Source organism: Gorilla gorilla, chromosome 19, assembly GCF_029281585.2.
Source record: "Gorilla gorilla gorilla isolate KB3781 chromosome 19, NHGRI_mGorGor1-v2.1_pri, whole genome shotgun sequence".
NCBI classification, from domain to species: Eukaryota; Metazoa; Chordata; class Mammalia; order Primates; family Hominidae; genus Gorilla; species Gorilla gorilla.
In genome coordinates this window covers 39,514,915-39,538,268 of record NC_073243.2, presented here as the reverse complement: position 1 = coordinate 39,538,268, position 23,354 = coordinate 39,514,915, and the positions used below count along the sequence as shown (strand labels likewise).

At 44.1% G+C, this 23,354-nt stretch overlaps 1 protein-coding gene across 1 annotated transcript in view; it reads left to right on the top strand.

The window, feature by feature from the left end:
* MAP1B (microtubule associated protein 1B) overlaps positions 1-23,354 on the top strand; it is a 104,102-nt gene that overhangs the window by 64,879 nt on the left and 15,869 nt on the right. The window contains exons 3-4 of the mRNA XM_004058677.5: positions 13,394-13,476; positions 16,273-16,413. Of these exons, the coding sequence (XP_004058725.5) occupies positions 13,394-13,476; positions 16,273-16,413 (224 nt within the window). The remainder of the gene's footprint in view (positions 1-13,393; positions 13,477-16,272; positions 16,414-23,354) is intronic.

The window sequence follows — 23,354 nt, the reverse complement described above, 5'->3', positions numbered from 1 at the left end:
GAGTCAGCAGCAAGCTGGGTTTCACATCTCTTTATCTGCTCTAAAAACAATGGTATGAAGGGAAGCTTTTACAAGAAGGTCAGCTCTCTGTATGATGTTTCCAAGAGAGTACTCAATAGTTCGTGCAAGTATTTACCCTTTACTAAATGTTTTATTTAGCCTTTTAATAAATCTTTTACTGCTGAAATACAGGGTTTGGATTTGGTTGAAGAAGTGGTGAAAGGTTTAGTTGGAGAAAGTTCTTTTATTAAATTTCTCCTCCTTCTGCCCACCAAGAGGAGCTGGGACTATCCCATACACAGTGGCTCAGTGTCCCCTGTGGCAGAGCCTCTGAAGAGGTGATCAGAACAGTTAACCTGCCAAGACCTTGTTGCATGGTCCTCTTTAATGTTTAATATAGCCAGACGCAGTTGTTCACGCCTGTAATCCCAGCACTCTGGGAAGCTGAGGTGGGTGGATCACCTGAGGTCAGGAGTTGGAGACCAGTGAAACCCTGTTTCTACTAAAAATACAAAAAATGATCCAGGTGTGGTGGCAGGTGCCTGTAATCCCAGCTAGTCGGGAGGCTGAGGCAGGAAAGTAGCTTGAACCCAGGAGGCAGAGGTTGCAGTAAGCCGAGATCGTGCGACTGCACTCCAGCCTGGGCAACAAGAGCAAAACTCCATCTCAAAAATAAAATAAAATAAAATAATGTTTAATATATAGGGCTAGAATATCTACCCAAAGCTTTATGTTCATGTAGCTTATCAAAGTCTTCAAAAGTGACACCCTTCTCTTGCTGCTGCGTGTCAGGACAACATAGAGTAGGAAAGGGTAAAGTGAAAGGGGGAAAAGACTGAAGTCTTCCCTGCTCAGAATAAGGAAAAAGGGTAAAGAGGAAAACATAAACAAATATGGTGGCTTTTCAGGGGACATTTTTGAGATAAACACAGCAAAGGATAGTGCCTGAAGATGCAGTCAAGGTCTTGAAAGACCATCTGTGGACCAAGAGTTTAAAGAAAAGGCATTTAACAGTGTAAGAAGGACAGCTGCAGTGGCTCACACTTGTAATCCCAGCACTTTGGGAGGCTGAGGTGGGAGGATCACTTGAGCCCAAGAGTTTGAGACCAGCCTGGGCAACATAGTGAGACCCCATCTCTACAAAAAACAGAAGAAATTAGCTGGGCGTGGTGGCACACACCTGTAGTGTTAGCTACTTGGGGATGCCGAGTTGGGAGGATCACTTGAGCCCAGGAGGTCGAGGCTGCAGGGGGCCATGTTCATGCCACTGCACTCCAGCCTGGGTGATAGAGTGAGACCCTCCCTCAAAAAAAAATTTTTTTTTAAAGTGGAAGAAACGTGTTTGGGATTCAATCAAACCCAAATGGGAGAAGTTGAGAACTAGGCTTTAAATGAGACATCATTTTGGTTTCCCAGACAGGGCCTGTAACTAAGGATAAAGAACAGGAAAGTAGAATCAGGACTGTGCCCCTGGTGTGCCGAGAATCACCCTTCAGGTCTGGAAGAGGGAAGAACCAAGGTCACTGGGAACCGGGTGTGCTGTTCTGGGCAGCTAGGCATCCAGCCATGACTGAACAACACAGGCACCGTGCAAAGAGGAAATGCGTAGGTGCTGATTCTGTCGTCACTTACTAATGAGCCATCTCCACCTCACCCTTTGAAATGATGCAGTGGAGGAATAAACACAATTCATACAAACAACAAAAATCACAGGTCCCTTGGGTTGGGCTAAGGCTTTATGTCAAATCCTGTAATGATATGACCAGATTTATTCATCCTGGCTGGGGTGCAGGACCTGAGTGTCCACCTATACATTACTTATTACAGATGATGGCAGCTGAGGCACCACTTCAGCCAGGACCAGAGCTCAGGTCTTGAACCTCATCCTTTTTGGTCAGGATCTTGACCTTAAGAAGTCCCTTCCTGGCCAATCACCAAGCTGGTTGCTGTGGCCCAGCCTGATGCTGCCACTACCAATGATATTGTCCCCCTCGCAGTTTTACTGGGGAAAAATCAACTCATACTATTTCTCCCTGGCCTAGAGCTAACAACTTTCTGAGGGGTGGAAATCAGTAGATTCTAGGTTTAATATGTGTTATGTCGGCCATTTGCATTTTTTCTTTTTTTTTGGTTTTCTTTTCAATAGCCAAATACCAAAAAAGACTAATTAGATTTTTGTTTTTAAAAGGCAGCTGGTTTTGAGACGGAATAATAGTTTGATGATTTGGTTTGATAATAACAGATGGGGGTGAAAGGTCAACCATTTCCCTGGATTTGATCAATGGCAGTAGTTTGATGGCAAATTAAATATCAGATAAACCTGTCAAGTGACTCCAAGAATCAATATTTACTGGGAAAAGTTGTTTGAGCCTTTAATGATTACGTTTGCTCCCAAGCGAAATAATGCTAGAAGTATGTTCAGGTATTAGGATAGGAATACATAAAAATCATGTGAGGATGATTTTAAAGGAGGTCACTTATTATGTTGTTATTGATCAATAAGGTATTCATCATCTGTGTTTCTGGCCAAGCCTAGCGCCAAGCATGAGAGCCACATTTCTGCCTCTTATTGGACAGAGCCATCTGGAGATCCTACAGGGACCTCAAACTCAGCATGCCTCCAAGCAAACTCTCTGTCATCTGTCTTCCTGCTTCCCTTTAGAATAGCTTATTAGTTGAAAGCTTGGACTTTGGATACTGAACACCCGGTCTCCATCCCAGTTCCGCTACTAACTAATGCAGACCGTTGGGCTGTTGCTCCACTGCCCTGTGCCGCCTTTTCCTCCTGTGTGAAATGGGGATAGTGGCTTCCTCATAGCATTAATGTGCACATTACATCAGATCACAGACATAAAGAGCTTAGGTCGGGTCTTGAATATACCTTAGCCATTTTTCTTATTCAGCCCTTTATGAAATATTGACTGCGCATCTGCTGCGTATCAGACCCTCCTTATGACTTACGATTCCTGATTTAGAAACTGTCAAAACACTGTCTCCTCTTTAAACCGTATCTCTTCAGGATAGGGGTAGCATCTCATTCATGTTGTAATCTCCGTGCTCAGTTTATGAACGTAGCACTAATTTGCCTGAATTCACGTCCAGAAAACCATGTCTTCTATAAGTAATTCACATTGTTTTAACAAATAGGAAATACAAAAGCAGGAGAAGACCATGAAGATTTTTTTAAAAAGGTGTCTGAAACCTACTCTAGTCTCAAGAAAGTCAGGTCTAATTAACCATGTGAAAGCGGCTTTTTTGTAGTAAAAATAGCTGATATCGGTAATCTTTTGGTTTTACCTAATACTGCACAGGGCACCTGGCACACCGCAGGGTTTCATCAAAACAAAAATAATTCCCAGATCCATATCTCAAATGCTGGGATTCTTCTATAACATTCTGAGGATAATGTACCTCAGATCTTATTCTTAAAGATTAAGGATCTGGACCTCGTAAACACTTAAAACAATCTGAGAAGCAGTGAGGGACAGTGAAAAGAGAGTGGGGATCACGAGTCCTGTGGACTGGATTTAAAACCTAGTTCCAGCTGGGCATGGTGGCTCAAGCTGTAATCACAGTACTTTGGGAGGCCAAGGCAGGAGGATTGCTTGAGCCCAGTAGTTTGAGACCAGCCTGGGCAACATGACAAAACCTCATCTCTACAAAAAGTACAAAAAATTAGCCAGCCATGGCGGCCTGTGCCTGTGGTCCCAGCTATTCAGGAGGCTGAGGTGAAAGAATCACTTCAGCCCAGGAGGTTAAGGCTGCAGTGAGCCATGTTTGTACCACTGCACTCCAGCCTGGGTGACAGAGAGAGAAACCTTGTCTCAAAATAAATAAACAAATAAACAGATAAATCCTAGTTCAGTAGCTTATTTTGTCTCTCTGATGCTGGACAAGACAGCTAACTCTTATTGAGGAACCTGTCCCAATAGCTTCTATTTGTCCATCTATAAAATAGGAGGAATGATAAACATTGACCTTTGTGATATGCAAATGAGGTAATATGAAAATAAAAAATTGTATAAACCATAAAGTCCATCACAAATGAAAGGTAGTGTTAGTATTTTAGTACCCACTCTCCAATAGAACTGACCACAATATGCATAGGAAATGCCTATGACAGGCCACTCCTCGTCTTTGAGATTCAGTTTTCTCTTCTGTAAAACAAGAGGAAGAGAGAGGGGACGAAATTGTCGCCAGGACTCCTTCAGGTCCTCCCATTCTGTGAGGTGAGGAAATTCTGATTTCTTACACTGTAAGAGTGACAAATCCTGCTAGGCTTGCGGGGGGGCACGTTTCCTTCTTGGCTGCTGGACTCCTTACATTTTACATGCAGAGGAGGAGACTCCTTTCTTGTGCGTTGAGGGGCACGTGTATTTTCCTTTATCTGCAGCAGGTTTTGCTTAGAGAACAGGGCACTCACAGATCCCACCTTGTCTCAGCCTGGAGGAAACCAAATCAGAGACTTGGAACCCTGTCATTAGAGCTTAAGTAAGTGGACACAGAAGAAAGTGCTTTGGAAATGGTGAAGCAAACACCAACACAAATAGGCATTGAACTCTGCTTCCTTTCTTCCTTCCTTCCTTCCCTCCCTCCCTCTTTCCTTCCCTCCTTCCCCCTTTCCCCCTTCCCCCTTCCCCTCTTTGGCCCTTCCTTCCTTCCCGCCTTCCCTCCTTCCCTCCCTCCTTCCTTCCTTCCCTCCCTCCCTCCCTTCCCTCCCTCCTTCCTTCTATCTTTCCTCCTTTTCCTTCTTTTGACAGGATTTCACTCTGTTGCCCAGGCTGGAGTGCAGTGGTGTGATCTCGGCTCACTACAGCCTCAACCTCCTGGGCTCAAGTGATCCTCCCACCTCAGCCTCCCGAGTAGCTGAGATCACAGGCGTGCACCACCATGCCTGACGAATTTTTGTATTTTTTTGTAGAGATGGAGTTTCACCATATTGCCCAGGCTGGTCACTGTATTTAAAGAGACCTGGAGTTGGCTCACCTGACAGGTTGCTACATCACCCTTCACTCCATGTGCCTTTTTTATTTTTATTTTTAATCTGTAGCTTCTGTACTTTGTTGAAGATGCAACCCTTAGGCTATTTTATCAACCACAGCTGGTACCAGGATTGGCTTTGCTGGTTCTACTTAGGTGCCCTCCAGGGAGCCCAAGTTTCAACACCATCTATGTTATTTATTTCTACTTCTTTCAGCCAGAGGATAAAACAGAGAAAAAGGGAGCAAACTTCTTCCTTCCACTGTCTTTCACCTTACCCCTTGATATCCTTGATTCTCATCCCTTTGCCTTGAGAATTTTTAATAGGGAGAAGAAAAAAAGGAAGAGGAAAACCTAAGAGAATGGGACTGGGTAGGAGAGAAACACCCAAGAGAGGATTTAGAAAGCAGGTCAAATGAGAATCCTGCACATGGAAAACCAAACCAAAACCACTGACAACAAAAAGAAAACTAACAACCACAAGGTCCAGGAAGTATAGAGAAAATTAGGTATAGACTCAAATTAGGTAATAACTAAATTCCCTGTAACACAAAAGATATCCGAGGTAAAAAAATGTTGTCTAACTCACAAGCAAGGATCAATTTATTTAAACTAAAGAACATTACTTGCGAAGTCTCCTGAACTTGAGTTTTTTTATTCTCTTAAAAAAACAAGTGTTCAAAATTTGGAGAGCCATAGATTCAGGAACATTTTCAGAGATGAAACAGATACATAAACAAAAATTTATTTCCCACAGGAAAGAAATGTCATTTCTAGGAATATTAGGGGAAGGTGGGAAAGAACTTGGCTGATGGTTCAGCAGAAACCAAGAAGGAATTGCCCTCAGGGCATGTGTGGGAGGCCATAGTGCCCTGCTGGGTCCACACACATGTGTGCGCACGCACACACTCACACACACTCAGGCAATTCAGCAGGCGTTGGCTGACCAGCAGCCAACCCTGGCTGCACACTTACCTCTTACAAAGGAGAATCTTGGCATCACAGCTTGAAAATCTTTATTTTGGATGGGAATGGATCAGGAAAAGGAGAAAGGAATAGTGTCACAGCACTGACCTTGGCCTTGAGTGGCCTCATGGAGCGTGACAAGGGTCCCCAGGCCTGTTCTTCCACACTGTCAAGTCAGTAAACCTCAGCTCTTTCGTCCATGAAGAGAGGATAATATTTGCCCCACTACTTCATAAAAATGCTGTGAGACAAAACAAAGAACTACCTGAAGGACAAAATGCTTTGGCAACTCTAAGGCACTCTACACATGCAAGATTTTATTGCTGTGTTCTGGTGATGGACTCTCTGGTGATCAAAGGATTAGATTTTGTCACTACCCATTTCTATGTATTAGCCTTGTATTCAGTCATTTTTGGACCCAGGAGGGATGGCACCTGGCACATAGAAGGTGCTCCAACGTGTGCATGACCTTAAAACCAGCACGCACATTGAATTATGCTTTTGCCACCTTTTTGCTCATGTTCCCTGTTGCCTCTGAGACACCCAGCCTAGAAAAAGTTCTTTTCCAAGCCTCAGGCTGAGATGTGCAAGAGCGGATGAATGCGAAAAGATGAATGAGTTGATTGGGGGAGTTAATCTGATGCAGAGGACCCCTGAGAAATCCGGCTACCTCCAGGGCTAGGAGTTTTACTTTCCTGGAGACAGATTCTGTGTAATTTCCTGGTAAAAGGTGGCCTTCTGTTTTCTGTGCTGATGCTATTGGTCTTTGGGGATCCGTGGAATTAGAACCAAGTCTCCTACCACCTTTGTTTTCTAACAGCACCGTGGCAGGGGTGAGGGTTTTGTGTCTCACCCTGCTTTGGGATCATGTCCTCCCTCAGGGCTGAGGTAGGTTTTTGCTCCAGGGGAGCCGAGGAAGTCTTCTGTTAGGCTAGGTTGCCTCGATCCTTCTCCTGGACCCTCTCCGGAGCTCTAAGCTGGGGCACCTGGGATGGAGAGCCGCTCATTGTAGCTTCTCAGAGCATGGTTACTGGGTAACCTATGTTCACCTCTTTCTCTTCCTCTCTGTTTTTCGTGCTTAGAAATGATGTGGTGGGATAGAGGGGCACAGGGAGAACCACCTGGGGGCTGCTCGTGAGGCTTCCTTATTTGCTGGTACCTTTCCTCCCTCTGAAAAGGAAGTTTTGGGGATACCTTCCTGCCAGGCCTCTGGGCCCCAGCGTTAGTTGCCAGGGATAGAGAAGACTTCTGTGAGGGGCTCTGGAAGAAAAGGTTCACTACAAAACTCTGCTGCTTCAGGCGTCTCCCCTCCTGCCTCACCAGCTCCCATTCTCTTCAAATCAACCACATATTTGCTTTACCTGCCATGTGGGTTTCTGCAGAAAGGAGGCCTGGAGCTGGAAATGATTTCACACCATAAGCTGCTATTACAAGCTGCTGGGAGACCTGTTGGTTAGTTATTAATTCTTAGTTCCTGTACCAAGCACCTTTCATTTCTTGCTCTTAGCCATTTAGCTAAATTTTACTCTCGAGTGTTTTTTGCACGAGGGGTTAGAGGTTAGAGGTTTTCGCGCAAAAAAATTTACTTTGGTAAAGAGGTTGAGTTCAATAACTCTGACTCTATCATTTTCTCTTCCTTCCCTTCCTCCCTCCCTTTTTTCCTTCCTTCCCTCCTTCCTCCCTTCCCTCCTTCTCTTCTTCCTTCTAATGAAAAGAGACTTCATTTTTTATTTTTTGAGGTGGAGTCTCACTCTGTTGCCCAGGCCGGAGTGCAATGGCATGCTCTCAGCTCACTGCAACCTCCGCCTCCCGGGTTCAAGTGATCCTCGTGCCTCAGCCTCCCAAGTAGCTGGGATTACAGGCATGCACCACCATGCCTGGCTAATTTTTGTGTTTTTAGTAGAGACAGGGTTTCACCATGTTGGCCAGGCTGGTCTCAAACTCCTGACCTCAAGAGATCCACCTGCCTCGGCCTCCCAAAGTCCTGGGATTACAGGCATGAGCCACCGTGCCCGGCCTGAAAAACAGACTTTAAAATCAAGACATTTAGTGCTTGTGGTCTTTCTTGATCGACCAAACTTTACTTTTAGCTAAATCAACCCAGTCCTTTTTTATCTCACACATTTTTCTCTCTAACTCCAGAATCTTCATATTGTAAGTTATTCCAGTGTTGAATCTGGGCAGGGGGCTGGAAGTAGTTGGTAGGTGAAGAGAGGGCAGCAGTGGGAGCTGACAGAGCAGGGAGGCAGAGATGGGGGCAGGACGGCTTTTCTCCTGGCTAAAGCCCCTGCCCATGCCCTGCCCCTCAGTCCTGGTTACCAATAGTTCAGGACCCTCCTCATCATCTCCCTTTCATACTGAGTAGAAATCAGAGGCTTTCTTTATTCTTCAACTACCATTTCTATTTCCTTCTTCCAAAACCAGGGTGAAGCCTCTGAGGGGGGTGTGTGTGTGTGTGTAGATGAATGCTAAACTCTGTGGAGAAGAGATCCCGCAAGCATCCTAGAAATTTACATACATAGAAAATAATATTTTGCTTTAGGAGATTTCAGAATCAGCTGAATATAGCAAAACATAAGCTACTAAAAAAGCCAAACCTTATAAGACACATAGGTTCAATTAATCTGTCACATTTTCAAAAAGGAATAAAATCCCAACAACAGCCAAAAAATGCAGGCTTCCTTTTGAGTTCCAAACCCAGCTTTGGGAGAGCACAAACAAAAGTCTCATTGTCTGCAAGGCCCCTGCTGCTTCGAGGGTCCTTAGACTGTCCTCTTTTGATTCTGAGGTGGCCCGGACCCCTTTTGTCACCACACACAATCTTCTCCACTGCCCCCGCCCCCCCCCCCCCCCCCCCCACCCAGGTCGAGGCTTCACAATCATGCTGAGTTTTGTGGGGAAGCCCTCAAAGACTTTTTCTTATGAAGCAATAAGTGACACAATCATTCCAGGTCGAGCCCCCGCTTTTGCTGCCCTCAGACCGATGCCGGGGAAAGTTAACTATTCATGGGGTTGCCTAAGGGTTTCCCTGTGAGGTGTCGAATGGAGAATGCGGACTACAATGGTGGAGAGAGAGGCTGGAACCCGGCTGCCTTTCTTTCCTGGGAACTTCTTTTCTGAGGCAACTGAATGAGACCTTTACAAGCCAGGGTGGTGGCCTCCCTTCAGAATGCCTGGCCCGTTTCCCAGTGTGAAACATTCCCCAAATATGCAACTTTGTGAGCATCCCAGCCGCCTGCGCTGAGAACCCGCCCGCCTGCCGCAGGAAAGCTGGCACCCACGGGGATGCCAGGGGTGGGGGCGCGTCAGGGCCCCTCTGCCAGGCTTGGCCAGATGCTGGGGCGGCCCAGCCCCAGGTTACGTCGTCCCCAGAAAGAATCTGGCCAACAGTCTGGCCGTGACAAGAGCTGGAAGCTTCTCTCTCTCCCTTTAAATCCCCTGCTTCATTCAAATCCGATCCTATAAAAAGGCTTTTGTTGAAGGAGCAGCCATGGCATCTTGGTGCACGTCTGTGCCATTCCTCTCAATATTTCCAAAGATGGACAAAAGAGAACATCGTTAGTTGAATTCCTGGGCAAACTGGTCTGAAGATTGACTTGGAAGGAGTGGAGGTAAATGGCAACTGTCACGTGGCATTTGTTTTGTTTGCAAGTGATGAAGCCAAAGAGGAAAGGAACTGCTGGTGGATGGTAAGAAGGCTCCTGCCAGGGGCCACCTCGGCAGTAGGCGAGCTCACTGTGTGTTTGGGGAAGAGCGTGCTGTGGAGGCAGGTGGACTGTGCAGGCTGCTGTCGCCTGGACGTGGGTGTTGAAGGGTGCGGCTAGCGGGCTCAGGGCGTTGTGTAAGATCACTTCAGAAAGAAAGAGGCTGGGATTTCATTACCATCACTTGTGGAGGGAGCCACTTTATGTACCTTGCTCAAGTCTACTTGTATGGATTCCTGCAGAATACAGACATGATGACAGTCCTACCCGGACACTGCGCTGGCTGATGCTCTGGGTGCCCACAACAAAATTGTGACCAAAGAAATGACTATTCCTTCTCCTTGGTCTTAAGCTTTTGCTTAATTTCATCTCAACCTAGTGCCTTTGAAGCTCTTGAAATCTTTGTTTCAAGAAGACCACTGATGGAAAGACCTAGAAAGAGGATAGTTTCATGTGTCTTGCCAATTTTCATTTTATCATTTTCTTATTTAATTTGATTTTCTTTTGCTTTAAATGCACATGGTTGTCAAAACCAAAAACAACCAAAAAGCCGAAAAGCAATGTCCAATAAATTACAGTATTTAGCATTCATAATAAATGAACTTTCTTTCCTGTGGTTTATTCTTCTTAAGCCTCAGTTCTTTGTCTGCTCAAACTGTGGGACTTTGTTCTGTTTTGGAGTTTATTTTTAGGCTTTTGGAGTAAGACATCACATATTTTCTCTTAATTTTAACGTCTTTTATGTGGGGTATTCTGCCACCTTTGCCTTTTTTTGGCCAATATTCTCTTAATATTTTCTGCCTTCCTGCTTTTGTAAGCTCATCTCTGATTTTATTTCCTTGGACCTTTCCCTAACTGTCTTTTGGCATTTGGTGTCTATGCCTTGTCTGTTTTAACAAATTTTAGTTCCAGTAACCAACCCCATAGGGCAGTGAAGCAGAAGGACTCTGGATACAGGTGACCCGGGTCCAAATCCTGGCTTGACCACTTACTAGTTGTGTGACTTTGGGCAGGTTAATTCTCTTCTGTAGACTCATTGCTTTCGACAGTAAAGGGGATAATCATAGTAGCTATGTCACAGAACTCTTCTGAGGATTAAACGAAGCCATGTATGTGAAGTCTTAGAGCAGTGCCTGACATCATCATTGTTCTGTTTAGGCTTCTGTCTGTGATGTGGGGTTTGTTGGTAAATGTTAGCTGTTACTGAAAGTAGGATGGTGGGGGAGAATGGGCTTGGTAACAGTGATGGTGGTTGGTGGTGAGTATTTCAACATGTTGCTGTTTCTGTAGTACTTCTGGTCCTTCCTGATATAAAGGAAAAAGAACCAGTGTATCCTGAACTGCTTTATGTTTTTTATTTTCTAATTGCTTTATTGAGATCTAGTTTGCATACCATACAATTTACCCATTTATAGTGTACTAGTGAATGTTTTTTGGTATATTATTAATTTTTAAGTCGTGATAAAATATAAAATTTGCCATTTTAACTATTTTTAAATGTACAATTTGGTGTCATTAATTACATTCACAAGGTTGTACAACCATCCCCTCTTTTTTTATTTTATCAATTTTTTGAGACAGAGTCTTGCTCTGTTACCCAGGCTAGGGTGCAATGACATGTTCTTGGCTCACTGCAGCCTCGACCTTCTGGGCTCCGTTGATTCTCCTGCCTCAGCCTCCCATGTAGCTGGGACCACAGATGTGTGCCACCACACCCAGCTATTTTTTTTTTTTTTTTTTTGAGACGGAGTCTCGCACTGTTGTCGGGGCTGGAGTGCAATAGTGCAATCTCGGCTCACTGCAACCTCTGCCTCCTGGGTTCACGCGATTCTCCTCTTGTCTCAGCCTCCCAAGTAGCTGGGATTACAGGCGCACATCACCACAGCTGGCTAATTTTTTGTATTTTTAGTAGAGACGGGGTTTCATTATGTTGGCCAGACTGGTCTCGAACTCCTGACCTCGTGATCCACCTGCCTTGGCCTCCCCAAGTGGTGGGATTACAGGCATGAGCCACCGCACCTGGCCTTTTTTTTTTTTTTTTTTTGGAGACACGGGGTCTCACTTTGTTGCCCAGGCTGGTTTTGAACTCCTGGGTTCAAGCAATCCTCCTGCCTCAGCCTCCCAAAGTGCTGGGATTATAGGCATAAGCTACTGCATCCGGCCTTCATCACCTCTATTTTAAAAACATTTTCATCACTCCAAACAGAAACTGTACCCACTAAGCAATAACTCCCCATTCCCCTTCCCTTAGTCCCTGGAACCTTCTAATCTACTCTCTAACTCTATAAAGTTGCCTATTGTAGAGATTTCATATAATTGGAATCACCATATTTATCCTTTTGTGTCTGGCTTATTTCATTTAGCATAATGTTTCCTAGGTTCATCCATGTTTTGGCATTATCAGAACTTCATTCATTTTTATGTTTGAATAATCTTCCATTGTATTGATATACCACATTTTACCCAATCATCAATAGATGGACATTTGGGTTGTCTTACCATTTGGCCATTGTGAATAATGCTACAATTAACATTGGCATACAAGCATCTGTTCGGGTTCCTGCTTTCAATTCCACCTGGAAGTGGGCTTGCTGGGTCATATAGTAATTCTATTTTAGCTTTTTGAAGAACTGGCCAACTATTTTTCTAGAAAACAGTTGCTTTTGGTCATTCTCTCCTCTTGTATTTCTCTCCTCTGGTGTCTGCCTCTCTCAGATTCTTTTCCATTTCCTCCTGCTGCCTGAGAGTCATTGTACTTCCAAGCAGCAGACATGTTTGTGTCTACCCTCCCAACCATGCGTCTCCCTCCCACATTTCGGAGAGAACACCCACTTCCCTGTCCTTAGCAGCTGCCCGAGCATGTATCACCAACTCTGGCCACACATCTGCCTGATCATTTCATCCCATTGTCCAGGGAGGGGGAGTCTTCATAGAAGGTCATGCACAGGTCTCCATCCACTTTGGCTGGAGGGCTGGTTCAGCCACCGAATGACCCTAGGACCTGTGAGCGGGGGGAGTCAGGGATGTGGAGCCATAGCCCCGCAGGGTTTCAGCCCTCCTTAGACAGGCGGTCATCACACCAACGCCTTGCTTTGTTGTTCTCCGTCCACTGTGCATGTTTTTAGGAGGCAGTTTGGCCACCCTGTTTCATGGGAGGGTTGTTCTCCACTTTTCATTTGCTTACGGTGTCTCCAGTTTCCTATGAGCAAGTGAATTAATTAATGAATACTCCAACAGACTGTAAGCCTGCCTCAGACAGCCATTCTGGTTGTTGGGCTAATTGTTAGCTGGGGTTTCTGGATGTCATTCATTTCACAATAAGGCTCCTAATTAATCTCAGTGCAGTTCTCACCAGAAGAAAGGCTGATACGGAGAAACATCCCCAATTACCATGAGAAAGGAAATGTCAAGAGCCCCGTTGAGTTTTCCTGGCACCCACCCTTGTCTCAGATGAAAACCGCCATTACCGCAAGGAGGCTGCCTAGACCGACCCTGAAAACTGGAGAGTGTGAGAGCGGGAGGAGCCCCCGACCACACAAACCCAGCCTGGGGAGGAACCTACTAGTGGCTGCACCCTCTTTTTTAATAGCACCAATTGTGTTTCCCAAGATAATGTAGAGAATTTCGGTGCTGTGTACCACGTCGGAGGCAGAAATTCCTCTGCTGTCCCAGGAGCAGGCAGGGCAGTTTTTATCTGGAAAAGCTAAAGGTCTCCTCTTTTGTTTGTGTTGTTGTGCCTGCAGGACAAAAGATCCTTCATCACCGAAGTGACGTTTTAGAAACAGTGGTCCTGATCAACCCTTCTGATGAAGCAGTCAGCACCGAGGTAAGCATTCAGCTCTGTAGAATCTGGGGCCGGGCCCCACACACTGGATAGGGACCCAGTGGATTAGAAGGGCTGGGCAAATGGGGACAGGAGAGGGACACAACAGAGAGAAGTTCTGGGTTAAGAGGTCTTTCTCAACCCCTATTAAGTGGCTGGTTCCCTGCATCGGTACCATCAAGACCACTCCTCCTGATAAGGACAAAGAAGAAGATAGTAGCTGGAACTGTAAGATTTTGTCCAGGCAAGGGAGTATGAATTTGGGGTATTTATGCTGGGGGTGGTGGGGAGTGCTGCTGGGACGGAGTCTGATAGGGATGTATTAGGCAAAATAGACGCAAGCCCTCAGGCCGCGACATACAGGGCAAACCTGGAGAAGAATGGCATCTCAAGAATGGCATCTCAATGCAAGCCCCATTCAGAGCTCCCCTGCACACTCCTATCGCTGTGGAAAGGCAGGCTAGCATAGTGGTCAGGAGCATGGGCTGGCACCAGGTCACCTGGGTTCATAATCCCACATCTGCCTCTTACTAGCTGGGAGCCTCAAGCAAGTTATTTACTGTCTTTGTCTCCGTTTGCACCTCTGTAAAATGGGGGTCATAATAGTTTCTACATTTAATGTTCATATTTAATGTTGTGCTTAGAAGTGCCAAGTGCTTAGAACAGAGCATGGCACATAATGACTGAAATGTAAATATTAGCTGTGATTGTTATTATTACCACCATATGAAACTGTTGCTATGGAGAGTAACTGGGTATTTTGGAGCCCAGTGTGACATAAGAACTTGGTTGAAGCCAAGAGTCCCTGGTCACCCAGGCCAGAGGAGTTGCTATCACTCCACTTTCCACTTCCTTTATTACAGTTGAGCGCTTTTGAGATAGAGTTGCTTCTTGGACATGAAAGTAGCCAAAGTCCCTGGGAGCCTTCATTATTTGCAGCGTCCCTTCTACCCACACTTTGAGCATCTCTGTGACTGTATCCTGTTTTTGTAAATGGAGACATAATTCAAGGACCATAAAATTCATCCCTTTAAAGTATGTAATTTGGTGGTTTTTAGTGTATTTACAAAGTTTTGCAACCATCACCCTTATCTAATTCTAGAATACGTCTATCACGCCCCAAAAGCCCTGAGCTCATCAGCAGTCAGTCTCCATTCTTCCCCAGTGCCAACAACTGCGAACCTGCCTGTCCTGATTTGCCAATTCTGGACATTTCATATAAATATAATGATATACTATGTGGCCTTGCGTGTCTGGCTTATTTTAGCCTAACAGTTTCAAGGTTCATCCATGTCGTAGCATGTGTCAGTACTGCATTCGTTTCCAGGCTGAACAGTGCCATTGTATGGATAGCCCACATCTGTGTATCCATTCCTCAGTTGATGGACACTTGAGTTGCTTCCACTTTTTGGCTGTTGTGATGTCACCTGTTCTGACTTACTTCTGACTGCTTTAGATCAGCAGGACCTCTGACAATCCATGAAGGTGCGAAGCTGAGGAAAGTAATGGGATAGCAATCTCTGTTACTAACAGAATCAGGAAGTAATTACAGCTTGAAAAAAGCTGGAGAATTACAGCCTGGGCAACATGGTAAAACCCTGTCTCTACCAAAAATACAAAAAATTAGCCGGGCATGGTGTTGCATGCCTGTGGTCCCAGCTACTCAGGAGGCTGAGATGGGAGGATTGTTTAAACCCAGGAGGCAGAGGTTGCAGTGAGCCGAGATGGCGCCACTGCACACTGCACTCCAGCCTGAGCAACAGAGTGAGACCCTGTCTCAAAAGGAGAAAAAAAAAAAAAAGCTGGAAAATTAATATATGTCCAGGCAAACTGCCCGGAAGAGTTGTGAGAAAGGAAAAATATGGAATTTTATAAAAGGAATCCAGGCTTGCCTGTGGAGCAGATGGGGCTGAAACAATTACTTAAGTACATGTGTTTTTTGCATGATTACACTGTAGGGTTCTTGGGTAAGGGGTCATGGTCTGTTTACTTTTGTATCCTCCCCTCAGTGCCTAACATGATGCCTGGCAAGTAGGATGTGCTGAACATTCATGAACTGGGCTCAGAATGGATACCTTGGTGCTTAGAGTGGTGTTTGCTGAAGGACAGCTGGCTTCCTGCCACTGAAAAGTTCACAGAGAGTTCCTTAGCGCAAACCATGTGCAATTATCTCAAAGATTGCTATTTAGGGGCAGCCTTTTCTTTATATTCAATGTCAAGCACCTTACTGATGCCATTGGAGACTGCCGTGGAGCTGTGTGTGTGCTTGCTGCACGCCTTGGAAGGGAAGAAATGCCGTATGGGAGGGGTTGGTTTGGGACCCTAGTTTGGAACCCCGTGCTTCCTGAGGAGGCCACTGGGGAACCTGGACTGTACGTGGTGATTCAGCCCATGAGATAGTTCTGTCTTCCCTGGTTTCGCAGACCACGTGCTGCTAGCAGACATTGCTAACAGCTGTGGAACAAATGATTACCAGCTGTGAAGACTGCTTTGAAAAAGAGGAGGAAACTAGGGGGAGAAAGTCAACTATCGCTACTGTCTTGATTGTAGAGAAACTTTGAAAATGGCATTCATGGGCAAACTGATAACTACACTTATTGGCTTTGTGGATGATCCTACAGCCAGGGATCCATTCAACCCTCCCGTGCTCTTCTGGCCTCCAGGAGAAATTAGACCTTTGGGGAATGAATGCTTTTTGCTGGTAATAAACTCCCATGGCTCCGAAGGCTAGCCCTGTCCTGAAGGTGGGATGGCAGCACTGCCCATGGCTCAGGGCCTACGTTCTGTGCTTTATTTCAGGTGCGCTTAATGATCACGGATGCTGCCCGACACAAGCTGCTCGTGCTGACCGGGCAGTGCTTTGAAAATACCGGAGAGCTCATTCTCCAGTCCGGCTCTTTCTCCTTCCAGAACTTCATAGAGATTTTCACCGATCAAGAGGTAGGTTCATGTCTGAGAATATCTGTGCTTCTAGTGGCTTGGTTGCCTTAGGTTCCTCTTTGAGAGCACTGGGGGGAGACAAAAGAAGAAGGGAGGGAACCTCACAGCTCTCCTGAAATAAGCAAAACTGCATGATCCAAAATACTTTATTTCTATGGCTCATTGCCAAAAGAATTTAGAGCACTCATTTACAATTAATTGGAATCATTCTTAATATGCCTGAGATATAGATGGGAGGGGTTGGAACAGTCAACACTTTACAGATGGTAAAAATGATGGAGAAACTTGAAATGTCAGAGCCCAAAAGAAAACCTGCGTTTCCTGTTTTCTGAAATAATACTCCAAAGATATCTGGGGCTTTTGGCACCTCGTTTTCCAGGCCTAATTATTTCAGATTTCTCTTACTTTAATGCCTGGCCCCAGTGTTTGAACTTGGGCTGTTTGAACAGCCCACAAAAGAGAGAGGGCTTTACAAAAGGAGCCACGTAGGAAAATGGGGCACGTCTGTGACCCAAGAAAAAGATGGCTAAAGTAGCTGGACTGAAGCTGGATCATTCATATTTCTAATGCGTATCTTATTCAAAGATGACACATATAAAGTGTTGAAAACTGTGTGAAGTTAGTGGTGTTTTGTAAAATGAGATCAAAGATTTTGATATGCTTATTTCTGCTAGGGAATTTATCCTGGCTGGGAAACTTTCCAAAGTAATGCACCTTGTTTATCTAGCTTACATGTTTATAGCAATTACAGAAACAATTCAGACCCATCCCCATAGCAGGTTGGGGCCTGCCTGTGGCCGATAGCAGATTTCTACATGGAGGGACTGAGGGATGTTCTGATAAGAAAAGTTACCACATCTGTTTAAAACTGTCTTTCTGAGGTGGTGGCTTGTCTGTCTCATGTGTACTGTGAAGGGCCACGTGTCCTTCTGCGCTTAATTTTCCTTGGCCCTGTGGTTCAGAGAAAGCTCTGTTTGTACTTTTCATCACTGGCAAGAACTGTAAGCACACTGCCCAACTTCATCTGAGTCACCTGGAGGCTTCTTTAAAAACACTGATCAGAAGGCATAATAATGTTCACTCTCCAGCCATTGGGGTGGGAAGAATGCAAAACTGTGAAAAGGAACATTTTTGAAGCCCCAGCTCTCAGAAGGTGTGGCGTCATCTGCATCTTGAAACACACACCAGGATGGGATCCCCCAGGCAGGCAGCTCCTTTCTCAGAGGCTTCAGAGCTCACTCACAGTTGGTTCATCTTTACCACTTCAAAATGCAAGCTTTGGCTGTGTCTTCTTCCAAGGCCGCTAGAGTTCACGCATCTTGCCTCATTCATCTCGGTATCCATTGCACCTGCACATAGTAAAGGCCTAGTAAGCCACTGTTCGATTGCATTGAAATTCCAAAGCTAGGGCTACAATTCTCACTCTGCCTACTGTCCTGAAGTTGTTGTTTGATCACTATAATGTCAGAATGTTTTGCAAGATTATGTCGCCATGTGCATGTTGTACCCGGAGGCAGGTGGGCATTTGTCTAGTAGCTCTGGGGTCACACACATTATTAGCATCTTGCCTCAGGGAAGAGAGAAAGCTGCAGAAGGCTGGAAGTGGCCCAATGACATGGTGAGCAGTTAAGTGGCCTGCTTATAGCTCATTTGCATGCACATGGGCACTTTCCACATTCCTGTGCAGTTCTGTAGTTATTTTCTAGTGGTTGGTTTCTACCCAAGTCATTGGTTTGTCTTTTTTGCCGAAAAACCAGACAAAGGAAATATGTAAAGAAAAGTGTCATTGCCAAGATTTTCAATAAGGAAGTAACATGATTTGGCATATTTGCATCTCAAATAATATCCCTCCCTCCCCTTCTTTAAATAAGGTTGTTATGAATATTGCTGCTTAATCATTTTTACTAGATTATGGAAGCAAAATTTTAGCACCATGGACTGTGCACGTGTCAGATTTTGCCACTAATTACAGAAAAAAAAATTGCCCTAACTGAAGAACTCGAGTTCCGTGGAAGGGCAGATTCCCCAGGGTTTATACTTATTGGGGTAGGTTCTGGAGGACACATATTTTGATTATACTCAGGCAGGTATCGTTATGGTCAGAGACCATGTCATATTCTCTTCTGCCACCCACAAAGAAAGGATGCCACTGCTAAAGTGAATTGAAAACCACTGGACTGGACCAGTGGTTATCAGCCTTTTGGAGCTAGGATTGCCCATTGTTGCCTTGGAAAGAGGGTTGAGTAACTGAATAACAAACGGACCTTGAAGACCACTTGTTGTCCAGCTCTGTTCCTTTTATCCAGTCCTTGAAACATACTAGTTAACTCCAGGGAAACCAAAACCACAATTTGGGACAAACAAAAATGATACTTTTTAAAAAATATAAGAACAGCTAAAAATAAATGGACTGAAAAAATAGAACTATCAGTACACTTTGAGCTTCAGGTTTTGGAGTCTTAATCACTGGAGATCAATTAACAAAACCAGAACTAACAGATGGTACAATTGTCTGGCTAACCCCACTCCTCCCTGAAATCCAGGGATGGTGAAATCATCATCTCCTGGGGACATTTTTCAGTCTCTGTGTTGGAAAGTTTTTCCTTATTTGTCTCGTTGTATCTTCAAGGAAGTGATGTGATCCCTTTCCCACCTACAGTGTCTTAGATACCCTTCACCAACACTGCCGATTTTTTCCCTTTCAGATTAATCATCTTCAGTTTTACCCACAGTTCTTCATAACCCTGCTCACTGTCCTTCAAACTTGTTCCTCTGTCAAGAAAGGGAGGTGAAGGCCAGGTGCTATGGCCCATGCCTATAATCCCAGTACTTTGGGAGGCCAGAGTGGGAGGATCACGTGCGGCTAGGAGTTCTAGGTTGCACTTAGTTATAATCTGCACTGCACTCCAACCTGGGCAACAGAGCAAGATTCTGTCTCTTAAAAAAAAAAAAAACTATACTTAAAACATTAAAAAAAATAAAATAAAAAGAAGAGGAGATGGGATGGGTATGGGGGGAATTCAGGAGTTTAGTCCTGGTCATGTTTTAGTGCCTTGAAATCGGACAGTTGGATTTATGAGAACAGAGCTCAGGGAACTCAGAGTTGGGCTGGAGATACTAATTTGAAATCCTTTAGCATATTAGAGGTATTTGAAGCCCAGAAGACACATGATGTGACCTAGAGTGAGAAACATTTTAAGAAGAGAAAGGGCCCAGGTCCAGTGTTGAGAGGTCATAAGGCCAAGAGGAAGGAGCCAGTAAGGGAGACTTGTTTCAGGTTTTTGCTTGTTGGTCTAATTTCTCTAAAATGTCATGACTCAAACTGGACACCCTATTCAGGAGTCATTTGACCAGGTTAGGATTGTGAGAGTTGATAATGTCTATAGTTTTCAATACAATCTTCTATTAAAGAAGTCTAAAAGTGACTTTTGACCATCACCATACACCATTAAATGTCAATGGGGAAGACATTCAGGCTTTGAGGGGCTCTACAATTTATATAATTTAAGGGCTCTTTTTTAAGAAAAATGAAACAATTATTAATATACAGTTAAGTACAGGGCCATGCCAATGAGGTACCTTGAAGTTTAAGCTTCTTTGGCTTCATGATAAATCCATTTGACTGTCAACTAAAATCCCTGAGTCTTTTCCATGGATATTATTGTTAAGTCACATCTCCCAATCCTGTAGTTTGCCCTGCTGGTTTATTGAACCTTACATTTATCCCTTTAGAATGCCATCCTGTTAGAGTTGACTTAGCCACCATCATCCCAATGTCAAGAGCTTTTATAAATACCTTCCACATTTTGCTGTGTCTCCCATTTTCATACCATCCACAAATATGATATGCATGCCTTCACCATTTTTATCCAAGTGAATACAGGCCAGAAAATGAGACTTGAGGCAGCCCATCATAGACCTCCCTCCAGGTTGACATTAAGCAGCACTATTTATATGGCTGGCTGGAAATCCACCTAATTCTGCTATCACACTGTTCAGGGATCCTATTAAATGTCTGGCTAAAACCCAGAGATACACTGTCTACTGTATTTCCTCATCAGCCAAGCAAGTAACCTAATCAAAAAGGAAATGTAGTTCGTAGGCCATGGTTTAGAAATTCAAATCTTGTTTCATTAATCTCATCTGCAGTAAAACCATTTATTTCTTACATCTTCCTTCCTCTTCCAGTATGCCTGCATTTAATCAGAAAAAGTAATTAACAAAAAAGATGATCTTTGTCCCAAAGCATATTCCTCCTGGTTGCATCTGTCATCCAACTTTGTAAGAACCAGGGTAGCACTCAGTGTGGTTACATCTGAAGTACCCACTCCAGGAAGATAACATGTGTTGAACTGGCCAAGTTTGGCACACAGATCAACAAACATCTACGCCTGATTATGTATTGAGGAAACAAAGATAACTAAGATACAAAGATACAGAAGATATATTTCCTGCTATCAGAAATGTTTAGAGTAGTGGGTTATAATAGTTACCATTTATCATGGTGATGATTTCCCAATTTGTTCAGAAGAAGCCTCAGTTTCCAAGTCTAAGAACTAGTCACAAGCTTCCTTGCCACTGCTAACATTGTTGGATCCTCCTTATGGTTCTCATCTATTCATTGAATAAGCTTGGTCAGGTGCTGCCGTGGGCTGGCCACTCTTAAGACCCTGTCTTTGCCCTTGAGGCACTCTCTACTGTGCTTGTTGGCCCACAGGTCTGGAAAGAGGCTGTGGGGGAAAACACGGGCTTCATTCTGTTGTGTAGTTCCAAGGATGTAGGAGTTGTTCTTCCTCCTCTTCCCTCTGCCCAATTCCATCTGTCTGTTTTATGACTGAGGGCTCTGTCCAGCCCTGTCTCTGCATTCTTGTATCATCATTCAGAATGTGCTGCTGTTTCTTCAGAGGGACCAGATTTTCCTTCTCTGGAAAGAAACCTGTCAAAGCAATGCTGGCTTTCTTTTCTGCTTTGCCTTGTACATCACGGTTGTTCATTCACCAGTGTCTCTTGGCTATCTTTCATGACCTCTGACTTCTCAGAATTCTGTGCAATCTTGTTTTGTTTTGGGGTCATTTCCTGCATTTCATAGAAATTCTCTGGATAGAGGTGAAAAGACGGAAAGTAGGAAGATATTCCTTAAGTCTTTCTACCTTCTGCTTCAACCTGGTAATTACATACTTTACATAAAAAGAGCTAGTGATTGAATGCCCCCTACTCACAGCTGGATTATATCCTTGGCTGCCACACCTCTCAGCTAGGGTGGAATTTCAAAAATTAAAATGAACTAAACTTAATTTTTAAGTTTCACTATTAAAGATTCAGCAGTTATCCTAGATTTGCCCCCTAAAACATATTATAAAACATGAATAGTTTGCATGTGCTTTGTGTGAAAATTGGGATCTAGAGACTTTTAATTGTGCTATAGTGATTGTGATGAGAGTCTCTGCTAATTATTGTACAAAAACCATATTTGATGCCCTATGTTTGCTTTGGCCAGCAAATCATTTGAGCAAAGATGCCTGTCCCCTCTACCCAAAGATGGTATTACCATTTGCTTTTTCACTTTTCTTAGCTCCCAAAAACAGGAGTTGATTCTTATCCTTTTTATAGAAAATTGTGAAGTCACAGAAAAACAACAAAGTTTTATTATTTTGTTATTTTGCGGCCCTTTACATAAAATGTTGTGCTTAGGACTAATATGCTAACAAAACAAAAATGACTATTTTACTGCAATATTGCAGTCGAATATAGGAAAATTCAGATTCTATAAATTATTCTTACACACATTCGTAATAGTAGCCTCAGAATGCTGATAGTCAGGAGATAGAGGAAACTAATCTAATACTAGAAGGTAAGAGTTCAGACCTGCTGGCTCAGGGATGCCTGGACCAAATGAAACCTTGGCTTTACCCCTTGATCATTTGTCATCCAGAATACAGAGCCCTTTTCAGTCGAAACTCTGAGCTGATTGGTGAGCTTTACTGAGCCGGAAAGAATATTGGAGTTGATGGCATGATTCTTCATCACTAATTTGCTAGGCTAAGACCATGAAATATATGGCCATAATATGGAGTGAGAGAGAAAGTAGTGTTTTTATTAAACCACAATTTCTGTTTTGGTCCTGATTTGCTTTTCTATGTTTACATCCTTGGGAAGTACTAAACAATGTGTTGAAAAATGTTTCAGCCACATTTGATCTTAGCTGCTCACACCCAACTTGCCCTGAAAAGAATGGGAGCAGTAAGAGAACAGAGTGGCTCACTGTGGAGTTAAACATGAGCAAATGGGGAACGAATTTGGCCACTGGCTTTTATAATTACCCAACCACTTTAATGTCATGGCTTTAATAAAAAAGCATTTGTATCTGCAGAGAATATGCTGGGTGACCCACTCATGTTTCAATCAGTGTGCACTGATGCCAGAAACCAGTAATTTTTTGTAGTAATAGGCAATCCATAACTTCTTGTCTCCTATGGGGGAAAACCCACCAAGGTTTTTTCTTTTTTACATGCCAGATCCTGAAAGGAGGCCACAACAAGTGCCCTGTTAATCTGAATTTCTTTAAGGTATCAATCAGGCCTTTTTTTTTTTTTTTTTTTTGCCAAGTCTAGTGGAATAAAAGAAAACAGTTTTTATTAGTGGTGAAATGACCCAGACAGCTTTCTCTTGTGATAGTTTAATGTTTTTTTTTTTAAACGGCATCTTTGCCTTTATTCTAGGGGTAATATTCAAAGTGTTTCATAACCACTGCAGCACAATCCTCAGTTGCCCAGGTGGTCACTGGTGTTAAAACTGGAGCAGAGTACTGGCATTCCCCTGCTGGGCAGGAATAGATGGTGGAGGGGTTGTTGGGGAGGTGCCAAGGCGAGTGGGTACTGGTTGAGGTAGAAGCCAGTAGCAGCGGGGCTCAGGACAAAGGCTGTTCACCTTCCAGTAGGGAA